Source organism: Benincasa hispida, chromosome 2 (assembly GCF_027475165.1).
Source record: "Benincasa hispida cultivar pf3 chromosome 2, pf3_genome.v1.1, whole genome shotgun sequence".
Taxonomy (NCBI): domain Eukaryota; kingdom Viridiplantae; phylum Streptophyta; class Magnoliopsida; order Cucurbitales; family Cucurbitaceae; genus Benincasa; species Benincasa hispida.
Window position 1 is genome coordinate 24,098,963 of NC_143479.1, and position 11,321 is coordinate 24,110,283.

Genomic DNA, 11,321 nt, shown 5'->3' on the forward strand with positions numbered 1-11,321 from the left:
TCACAAAACCATCCTTGTTCCAAATATTAGAATTGGAAAAGGTATTAGCTTTAGAATTATATCTCTTGGAATGTTCCTTTTCTTCTCTCAATTGTTCTTCAATTTTAATTGCATAAAGACACATATCTTCCAGGTATAGTTGTGGATATCTATCAATGAGATGAACAATTTCTCAATTTAAACCTCCAAGGAATCTAGACATGGTGTCTTCTTCTTCTTCTTGAATATTTGCTCTTTCCATCAAAGTTTCCATCTCTTAATAATATTCAGCTACACTTTTTGTTCATTGCCTCAAAACTTGTAATTTAGTTCTCAAATCTCTTTCATAATATTTTAGAACATACCTCTTTCTCATGGCTTTTTTAAGTTCTTCCTAAGTTTCAATGGGATCATCCTCTTTCCTCATTCTCTCGGATTTTAGATGTTAATACCAATTTCCCGTATGGTTAGTGAATTTGGCAATGGAAAGTCTCATCTTCTTATTCTCACTAAATGTGTTACAATCAAACACATGTTCTATCTTCCTTTCCCATTCCAAGTATGCCTCCGCATCCAACGTTCCACAAAATGGTGGAACTTTGAGCTTGATTCCACTATCTCTATCTTCATGGATTCTTTCTCCTCATCTAGGGTGCATATTATTTCTTCCTCTTCCTCTCACGTTTCCTCTTCCTCCAATTTGTCTTTCTTGTTCAACTAAGTCAAATACTCTCTCATCTTTTTGTAAGACTCTTTGTTGTTGTGCCCTCATTTCTTGTCTATCTTCCCTTATCATTTCCATCATGTCTTGAATGGCTTGAAGAATAGCCATATTAGTATCTTGTACTTGTGGTACTCCTTCAACCTGTAACATTTTAGAGTTAGTAATAAAAGGACCTCATCACACTTCTCACCAATTTCACTCAAGAACACTCGTGTTTATCACTCAAGGGTAGGCTTTTGGTATTAGGTCAAAGATGTAAGAGTTGACTTATATTTTTGGTGCAATCTCACTAAAATTTTGATAAAAACCAATTCAAAATGATCAACTCTCACAAACTAAGACTAGAGTAACTAAAATTAAGCTAGAAAAAAAAACAAATCTAGATTTTTTTTCTTTTTTTCAAATGGATGACAATAAACTTTCATATACCTTGGATCTTCGATTTCTTTTCTTCTTCTTCTTCTTCTTTTTTTTTTTTTTTTTTTGCTACTGTTTTTTTCTTTTTTTTTTCTTGTTGACTTTTTTTTTCTTTATGATCCAAGAGTTGATTTGAAGAAGTTTTCAAGACAAGTTATAGTATGTTTTGTAGTACAAGATGTAAGCAATTGCTTTGGAGAAAAAAATTGAAATAAAGAAAAGATAACACCTCTAAAGTCGGCCAAGAACGATGAATAAATGCTCTGATACCAAATGATAAGCACCCGCGATGCTTGTTGGATGCAAAGCTAGAGGTCCTTCTAGGATCCTTGCAAATACTCACAAAGAAAGCTAATTTAGATCGAACTTAGAATCTATGATGGTCACTCTTAGATCCTAAGACAACTCACTCCAGAATTAACTTGATCAAGACTAATCCATGAATTGATTTAAACATCAAATCTAAAGTAAGATTTGAAAGAAAAAGACAATATCAAAGGCTTGGATAAGCACAAGCTTTTTTACTATGGATAATCTCCATTTTGAAGAGCATTACAAGCCATTTTATAGGCCAAATGGTCGTGGATAGACCAAGAAACTCAAAAGTCGTTCAAATACAATTAATTACAAATTTTAGAAAATAACACCTAGAAACTTGAAACTTAATTGCATACTAAATTATAAGTCAAAATGCAAAACTAGAAATTTAGAAAGTCTTCAAATTGCCTTAAATATCTCCTCTAGAAGGTGTCAAAGTAGATGTGCACATTTGACAAAGTTTGCCATCACATTTCTCCATGCAGTGCACACTTGACAGCATTTTCTTCACAAAATCTGCACACTTTTTTTTACCATCGTGTCATCTTCCAAACTATAGGACTTTTTCCGTGCCATATTCATGTCATTCTCTTCTTGATTCATTGAACTAACATTATATAAAACTTTGGTCTCAAAATTATTTGTCGGTTCTTGTGAATTTGCTAGTTTTTGAAGACGTAGTGTGAATGCCTCTTCAATTTTCTTTGCCTTGCTTCTTGTAATTGGTCCTTTGGTACATGCAATGGTTCAATGGTTGAATTGCAATAGACTTGATGGTAGTTTATTGCGATAGACTTGATGGTCCATAGCCCTTTATTTGCATAGTCTATTGCGATAGACTTAATGGTCTATAGCCCTTTATTTGGGTGGTCCTAGAATAGACTTGATGGATAGAATTAAAACTTTTAAATTTCATAGCCCTTTCTTTGGGTGAACCTGATATGGACTTGATGGATAGTTGTAAAATCTTCATAGCTCAATTTTTTAGTAGTTTGTCTTTGACAGAGATGAAGTTGGTCTTGGTATGGACTAGATGTGAAGTCTTCATAACTAAGTTTGAGTAGTCTATTGTGATAGGCTTGATGAAGTAATTAATGTGATTGTGAAAGTATGGCCGCCTTCTATGAAAAATTTTAATGGTCTTTTTCTATAGCTTTCACATTGACCCGAGGTTCTATGTGCATTGCCTTAGATAACACACTTTTATTACTGAGTCAATGGAAATTTAAGGAGTAAAATGTGTTATGGGGTCTCAACCATAGTTATTGAAAGTTCAAAAGGTAACTCACTCTCTCTAATTAAGTTATTGTCTTACTTCATTGTGCATTAATTCAAATCGAAAGATATTGATGTTTAAGTTTATTCTCCTATATTTGCTTAGATAAATTATTTATTGTTTTTTAATTGTCAGTCGTTCATGAGGAATTGTTGGGAATTACTAGTCAATTAGTCATTTGCCGAAATGACTTGTCATAAAATTAGCCAAAGATTTCTACATGTTTGTTCATATTTAATTTAAATTCAGACATGGAACGTTTTCCTATTTAACTTAGATATGAAACATTTTTGTATTTAATTAAGATAAGAAACGATTTCTACCTTTAATTTAGAAAAACGTTTTTGTTAGATTCCTACAAAATAAAAAATGATTGTTTTAGTCTAAAAAGGGCGAGATTCAATTTTGACATGATATTTCAATTATGAGCAAAGTTTTCACTCGATTTCAGTCTTTCTTCGACAAGTGCACATCTAAGAAGGGTGTTGTGTTAATTTCGAGGAGCAACTGACTTCAGGCGATTTAGCATCGAAGTCACGCCTATTTTGCTTTTAAGGCAGTGGATCTTCCACGGCACAATAATGATTGAGATTCGGAATTCACGACGGCCAATATGGTTACCAAATAGGACCTTAATTTTTTAATATATAATAAGGGGGACAAGAGTGGGGACTCAAACCACATATCCTTTAATACATAATTTAGGCTAATATTGAGTTATATATGGTTTAAATTATATATTTTTCTGCTATTTGAAAGCCTCTATATGTATATAATCTTCTTAGGAATAGTTGTCCCTTGCCTCTAAGTAGATATGATCGAAAAGAATGTGGAACAATGAAAGGATCTTTCGATTGTTTAATTAAAGAAGATGGAAAGCTTACATCTCAAAGTCTATAATGAATGAGATATTTCAGTTAGCGTCTCAATACCAACATTTAACTTTTGAAGTATAGATTAGTTGTGTGGTCATCTCTTTGCCATTTTGTTGAAGTTATGATCCCAAAATTGAAAATATATTTTCTCTATAATTAGTTACCAGTGCGTGTGGAACAAAACAAGCATTCTTGAGCCTTTTTCTTCGTTTTCTTTTTCTTCTTTTTTTAGTTTTGAAATATTTAAACTTTTTTTTTTTTTATTTATTTGGTTAAGTTTCACAAAATTTCAGTCAATCTTCCTTTTTCTTCTTTAACTTAAATAATTGAATACACTTGACTGAGGATCACCTTAGGCCACCGAACTAAATTCTAATAAAAATTAATGTAATTAAAATAAGATTTTATTAATGGATAAATCGTAATAGGCCTGAATAGTAAATACAATTGAATTGCTTTTGATTGCGTTTATCTAAAATTGTGAATCTGTCACATTTTACTGTTACCATGACCATTACCATTACTACTTGACTCTAATGATAACGGTAACTGTATAGGTAACAATAAATGTCGCAAATTCATAACTTTCATATTGTAATAGTAATAATATCTTTAACGATAATGATAACGGTAAGTAATGAGTCCCATGTAATTTTCAACCCAATCAGATTGAACACATTTAATTTATCAATCAGATTACACGATATGATTACAAATTTCAAAATGGCCCCACATCTTATTACTATTATGGAAAGCAGGTAAACAACAACAAAGGTAATCAATTGGGGCCCACTTTTTTTTTTTATTATTATCATTGATGTGTTACTTTTCAACAGGTGTAAACGTGACCTAATGTAATATGAGTAAAAGGAATGTACTTTAAAAAATGAGTTGTTTTCAATTATAGAAAAATGAGTCAATTTATTTACAGATTAGTCAAGAAACACGTCCAATATACACGTGAAATCTTGTAGTACTAATTATTTTTTAAAAAATAGTGATTTGTTAACATATAATGAATAAATATTATACAATTTTGTTTTAGTTACCATCCACTTTTAAAAAATAGATATGTAATAATTTTTATTTTAAGGTTCTCATATTACAGTTTTTTTTTTAAAAAAAAATTATACCGAGTACAAGAGAGAAAATTTGTTCTAATAATTAAATTATCAAATTAATATGTTACTATTCCATTATTATAATATATATAATGCAATAATTTTTATTCTAATGTTATTATATATCTATTTTGAAGTCACGTGAAATGATGCATTGTTTCATCATGTTAATTACTACTTTCATTCAATTAAATTCTCTATTTTTTTATTTTCTCTAACCTTTAGATCTCATGAAATTATTTATTTAAAATTGTAAATACAAGTATTTTATTTTTCTTTTACACGTGCATCTCACATATACATTAGAAGAAACAATGTACCAATTCAATGTGTGTAACTAATTTCACCCTAACATAGATGCATCTAATTGGCATCTATTGCATTCTATCTCGAAGAGTCATATCTCGACAACATCAATCGTACTTATTTTTTTATTATATAAATTTATTTTGTAAACTAAAAATTAGAAAAGTCACTTCCATTGTACATCTACATTCAAAAAGTCACAACACAACCACTCGGAAAAGGACAATATGAGAATTTATGAAAAATGCAAAGGCAAAAGGAACATGTAAAAATTCTACCTACATAGTAGAGATATAGTAAAATGTCATTATCTATCACTGACCAACAGTGACATTTTGTTATATCTAAAAATATTTTAACAATTTTGTTATTTAAAATAATTATTTTTAAAAAATAAAAAATAATAATAAAATAAAAGGGTCGTACTGGGTATTTATTATGGGCATGGCACAATTGGTAAGAATTTGACAAACTTTTGATAAAATAAAAATTTTATGGAGTAGTTGAAGTATATACTTTCCTCAAATTCAAAATTTCACCTCAGACGTTATTGAAAAGAAAAAAAAAAGTCAAAGTGAAAAAATTGAGCATCATAGGGACCGACCAACCAATAGGGACAAGATTTAATTCATTCAAAAGAAGAAGAAGAACAAAATAGGGACAAGCTTTAATTTGTGCCTAAAATGTAAAGGCAAACTTTGAATAGGTATTTGAAGATAATTTAATTTATCTATAAATATATTCTCGATTAAGAGGTCAAATATTCAAATTCTCTTATTGAACTTAAAAACACTTTAATAATTATAATTAAGGTATTCTATTAAATATCCTACTTAACTCATCACAAATCAGCACGTCATTTATCAAATTAATAACAAAATTATAAATTATTGAAATTCGGACAAATTAAAAGAACATAAAACCCGAATTAAAGTTAAAAACAAAAATTAGTAGTTTTCGGTAAGGTCATGCATCTTTATCAAGACCATTGAATTAGATAAAGTGACTTGATTTAATTGAGTTATAATATTTGAATCCAAATTTAATTGGACCTTTAAGACGAACCGAGCAAAATTCAAATCCCTGGCTGGAAGAGACATTTAAAGATATTTCTTAATACACCTAATTGTTTGGTAGTCCAATTAACTCTAGGAAATTGCAAAGCTATGGCCACCGACCTACGATTATTGGCCCAACTCCAACTTTCCCTCTCCCCCAACACTTCTTTATTGAAAATAATGCATTAACTTATTCATTAAACACTATTTTTTTAAAAATATAATTTAATTAGAGAATCCGTACCATTCAATCAAGATTTCATGGTCACTAATACACTTGTATTTCTATTGAACTATGTTCACTTCGATTTTTTATTCTTCAAGATACTAAATCATATATTTCAAGTTAAAATATTTTTGACCATTTTACTTGTAATGAATTCTTTCTAATTTTATTAAGACCTAATAAATATAAATTATTGTAGTAAATTTCAAATTGACTTTAACTACCCTTTTGGATCCTTTTTATTAAGGTAAAATACTTTTTTGATATTTAGATGATCTAATTTTCACTTGGTTACTAAGTTTCAAAATGTTATACATTTAGGTTTCATCGGGTAACCATTTTGTCTTTTGTTTTTCTTTTTAAAAAGTAAGTTTATATCGTCTAAATTTTTTACCATGATTTGCATCTTTCTTAATTATAATGATTGAATTCTTAGTCAAATTCTAAACAAAAACAACTTTTTGAAAGCTATTTTTTTAGTTCTCAAAATTTAGCTTGGTTTTTTAAACAATTGGTGAAAAATAGATAATAAAGTAGTGTCCATAGGCTTAATTTTCAAAAACAAAATTATTACCAAATGGGGCTTAGTTATTAAATTTGAGTTTGGTTTCAATTTAATCCATACATTTTAAAATATTACAACTTTACTCTTGAGATTTGAGTTTTGTTATAATTTGATTTCTAAGTTTTAAAATTTTACACTTTTTACCACAAAGATGGAATGTGTAACATTTTAAAATTTATGATCAAATAGAAACCAAACCAAAATTTAGACACTAAAAAGATATATTTTTTTTCATCTTTATTAAATATCAGGTAGTTGTTGCAAATTCATGTTACCAAGAGAATTATTCCACGAAATTCTAGAAAGGTACTATGTACATTTTGGATTGATATTTTCTTATATCTCACTTCTTTCTTTCACATTAAAGCCATTCTTCACATGCACCATCTTGATGTAAAATCCTATAATCGACTTTTTTTTTTCTTCTCTTCTTTTAGATATAATATCAATATTATACTAACAAAATAACTTACAATTTAACAACTTTAAGATTAAATTTTGATTTCCCCCTAAAATTAATAAATAAAATGTAAGAAGAGAATAAGACTTGTGGTATTTGGTTAATTTAGGCATATTTGGTAATCATTTGTTTTTTTTTATTTTTATTTTTAAAAATTAAGTCTATACACTCTACTTCCATTTCTAAATTTTTTTCCTTTGTTATTTTCATTTTATCAATGGTTTAAAAAACCAAACCAAATTTTGGAAACTTAATTTTTAAAAGCTTTTTTTTTTTTTTTTTTGAATTTAGTAAAAAATTCATTCATTATAATTAAGAAACATGTAAATCATTGTAAAAAAAGGAAGGAAATAAACTTAATTTTCAAAAATAAAAAATGAAAAATGAAATGGTTTTCAAACGAAATCTTAATTTCGATCCATTTTGATTTCAAAATAATTATGTGTTTATCTCTGTATTTATAAGAAAGTAGCCATCTTTTTATATTTGTATGTCATCTATGCTAAGAATGCGACAACTCTAATCCTAATTTATGAAATGTTAATGCAAATATTACGCATAACAAAATAGTTTTTATGAACTTGTTGGCCGGTGTAATATTGACGAAGTGTGATAAAAAAAAGATTTAAAAATTTAATGGACTAAGACGTAAACTTTTTAAAAAGTCGAAATACCAAAATATACGTGCATATAAAAAAATTGTATTACTCAAAAAGAAAAAAAAAATCAAAATAAACCAAAGTGCAACAACTGAAATAATATTTAAAAGTTGATTTTAGATTAAATACCATATTAGTCCTTGGGTTATTTTATTTTAGTAATTATATGGTCCAATTTTAGTGTATGCAATTTGAATATATCTAATATACTTCCAACAAACCTTAATTTAATCATTTAGTTAATTTTTATACAAATTGATTAAATAATAATTGTAGTTTTTAAGTAAAGAAAGACGTTGAACATATTTTCACAATTAAAAAAAAAAAAAAAAAAAATCTAAAGATAGCTAATTTCATTTAAAAAAATTAACACTATACCTAACTTTCTAACTTTAAGATTTATTGAAAATACATAAATCAAAATAAAATAAAACTCAAAGTATAAACATAAAAAATATATAATTAAATTATAAATTTAATTCTTATAGTTGGAAGAAAATTAGAATTTAAATCTTTTAATTATAGCATTTAATCTTTTATGATTTGATAAACGATTTAGTAAAATCATAACCAAATTCTAACTTTTATCTTAATAGAAGAAACTAAATTTGCAATCTAATATAAATTGTAAATTTAATTTTGAAGTATTGTCGTATTGTTGACATACTTTCCTTGTTTAACGAAAAACAAGCTTAAAAACTTATAAAAGCACCCTTTTATATTCTCTTTTGATGCATCCCAAATTTTATTATGTAATATTTTTATTTTTTAAAAATTAATTGTTTTAATTCTATTCTTCTTTGACTATTAAATGAGAAATATAAAAATTAGATAGAACCTAGACTAGCCTATGAAAAAAGAAATTAAAGGATGTGAAGCATAACCAATTTGAAACCAAAATGTCATAAATCTGACATCTGAAACTTCCAAGCTTTTTATGCAATATAATAAATAAACAATAAACTACATATTAATTATAAGAAAAATCCACTCTCTTGCTGTTCTATTTTTATTTATTTATTTATGAATATTCTCTTTGGCCATATTCTGTTTGGCTGTCCCCATCTTTCCCCATTTTCAACCGATCATGAAGTTGCAGCATCCTCACATGGCCTGCCCCAAACAAATCACAATCCAAAACTACAATTTCCCAAATGTCTAGGGTCTTCAAACCACAATTTTCATATTACGCCCCCTTTTAAATTGGGTTATAAATCCAATTCAAAAGATATAATATATATTATATAATTTATTATAAATTATATTTTAATTTCGAATTTCTTCACTAAAACTTACTTTTATTTAGTTTGGCCTTTCATTTCACATTCAAAACTCTCGAACCCAAACCCACCTACCCTTTTAGACGGTCAAGTATTGAGAGTTTGCAAAATGGATTAATATTTGAATAGGAATAAAGTCAAGCACGCTTGGATTAATTAAATTATAAGAGTTTTTGGGTTGTATGTGTATGGGCTGCCAAAAAGGAAGCATCCTGGAACGAACGTGCCCATGTTCAAACTTACCACTTACTAATCATATTAAATTAAAATTAAAATTTTTGGTTGACAGTACACCAAAAAAGCCGTTACCGTTGCCTTACGGTTGCTCCCACAATCAAAGGCAAGCTCCAATTATTGTCGATCAAGAAAATTAAACCAACCCCCAACCCAATTGTTGAAAAATTATCGGCTTCTTGAGGGGAAAGGAAAAATAGAGGGGGATCGGAATTACGTTAATTTCTATACAAAATGGTAATTACAATTTGGGGAAACACTCACACCCAGACCCAGAAGCCAGAAACTTTAATTTTGTACAGAAAAATTAAGATTTTAACAAGAGTAAGCGTGTCGGTGAACAACACGATCTCTCAAAATCCCGTTGTAGAGTGCCACTCTGTTTGCCGGCATTCCTGGGTCAACGGCGGCGGCGGAGGGATTTTGCGGCGGCAAGGAGGAGGAGGAGGAATAGTTGTTGTTCCAAGCGATTTCGTGTCGTCTTCGAAAATCCTCGCCGTTCCCAATTGGATCGACAACGTCCTTTGCAAAGTGAACCCTTTTTTTGTGCTTCTTTTTCTTCCTGGTATCTGGAAAGGAATGAATTATAGAAACAAAAATTTAAGTTCAAAGAGTTGATAAGATAAAGAAATTAGAGGAGAAATTAGAGGAGAAGAGGTTCGTACCAGAAGGAATACAAGAGCGGAGAGTTGGAGGTGAGAATTGATGGATTGGGATGGATTTTTGGATGCAGAAAGAGAGAAGAATTACAGTACCGGAGACGGCAGCCATGGCTGTGGCCAGAGCCATTCCTTGTGAGTTCATCATCGATGACATACTTTTTTTCCTTTTTCTTTTTGTTCTGTCTCTTTGTAATAAGGTGAATAGAAAGAAGAGTACCAAAGTAATTGAGAAGTGATAGGGATTTATAAATAGGACATAGGGCGAGGTGATGTAATCGAAGCGACACTTAAAAATTTGAATCATTTTAAAATTATAGATGATTTAAGGGTATTTAGTAAAAAAAAAATTAAAAAAAACAAAAAAAAAAGAGGTTTGGGGGTAAGAAGTGGTTGTTACGGCTTAGTACTCTTTCGTGGCTTCGTCCAACCTTCTTTGATTTGAAGGTAACATTTTCGATTCTTTGCACGGATGAAATTGATATTGGACCATTTATTCTTTATTGTCTTTTCAATGGAACGGTCGGGGACATGTTCTTATAGGAGTGTTCTACCACATGATCTCTTATTGAGATGCAAAGTTTATTTAGATTTTTAATATTAACAGTCAATTAAGACAAAATCGGAAGAATTACTTGGCGTACTGTTATAATATATCATATCTGACATGAGCTTAATCTTTGTGTCCATAGAATTACTTTGCATTTTTCTTGGTTAGCCAAGTTAGTGATCTGAGGGTTTTTTTTTTTTTTATTCGCAGCAACTTGGGGCTTCTATTAAGGAGACTCTTTTTTTCTTAAGTTGTGTATGCCTTTTCTCTTTTGTTCATGTTTATCTTAGTTTATTTGCTTGTGTTTGCATTTTGATTGTGCCTTGGCTTTGGACTATGAGGTCCCCTTTATTTTATTGCAAGTCAATATCTTTGCAAAAAGAAAAAAGAATTTAAGAAGTTTGGAAAATTACGAAATTTGGAAATTCTGAAGTTGTGAGATTCAAAATATAAGAATTGACGAACTCACAACCCAACTAAAGCTACTCGGATTAAACACCCTCCTTCAAAAAAATTTCTAATACTACTATAATACTATACTTCTTTTGTTCACATTATAAATTTGCTTTCATAAATATTTGTAGACTACGCATTAATTAGCTAGCAAGTCTCAC

The 11,321-nt window shown here is 29.1% G+C and overlaps 1 protein-coding gene across 1 annotated transcript; it reads right to left on the reverse strand.

Moving 5' to 3' along the window:
- Nucleotides 1-9,702: 9,702 nt before the first annotated feature.
- On the reverse strand, nucleotides 9,703-10,629 carry LOC120071499 (uncharacterized). Its single transcript, XM_039023814.2, has 2 exons — nucleotides 10,164-10,629; nucleotides 9,703-10,067 (listed from the first exon to the last, which is right to left on the reverse strand). The coding sequence occupies exons 1-2, from the start codon at nucleotides 10,462-10,464 to the stop codon at nucleotides 9,814-9,816; spliced, it is 555 nt and encodes a 184-aa protein (XP_038879742.2). The 5' UTR covers nucleotides 10,465-10,629; the 3' UTR covers nucleotides 9,703-9,813.
- Between the last annotated feature and the right edge of the window lie 692 nt (nucleotides 10,630-11,321).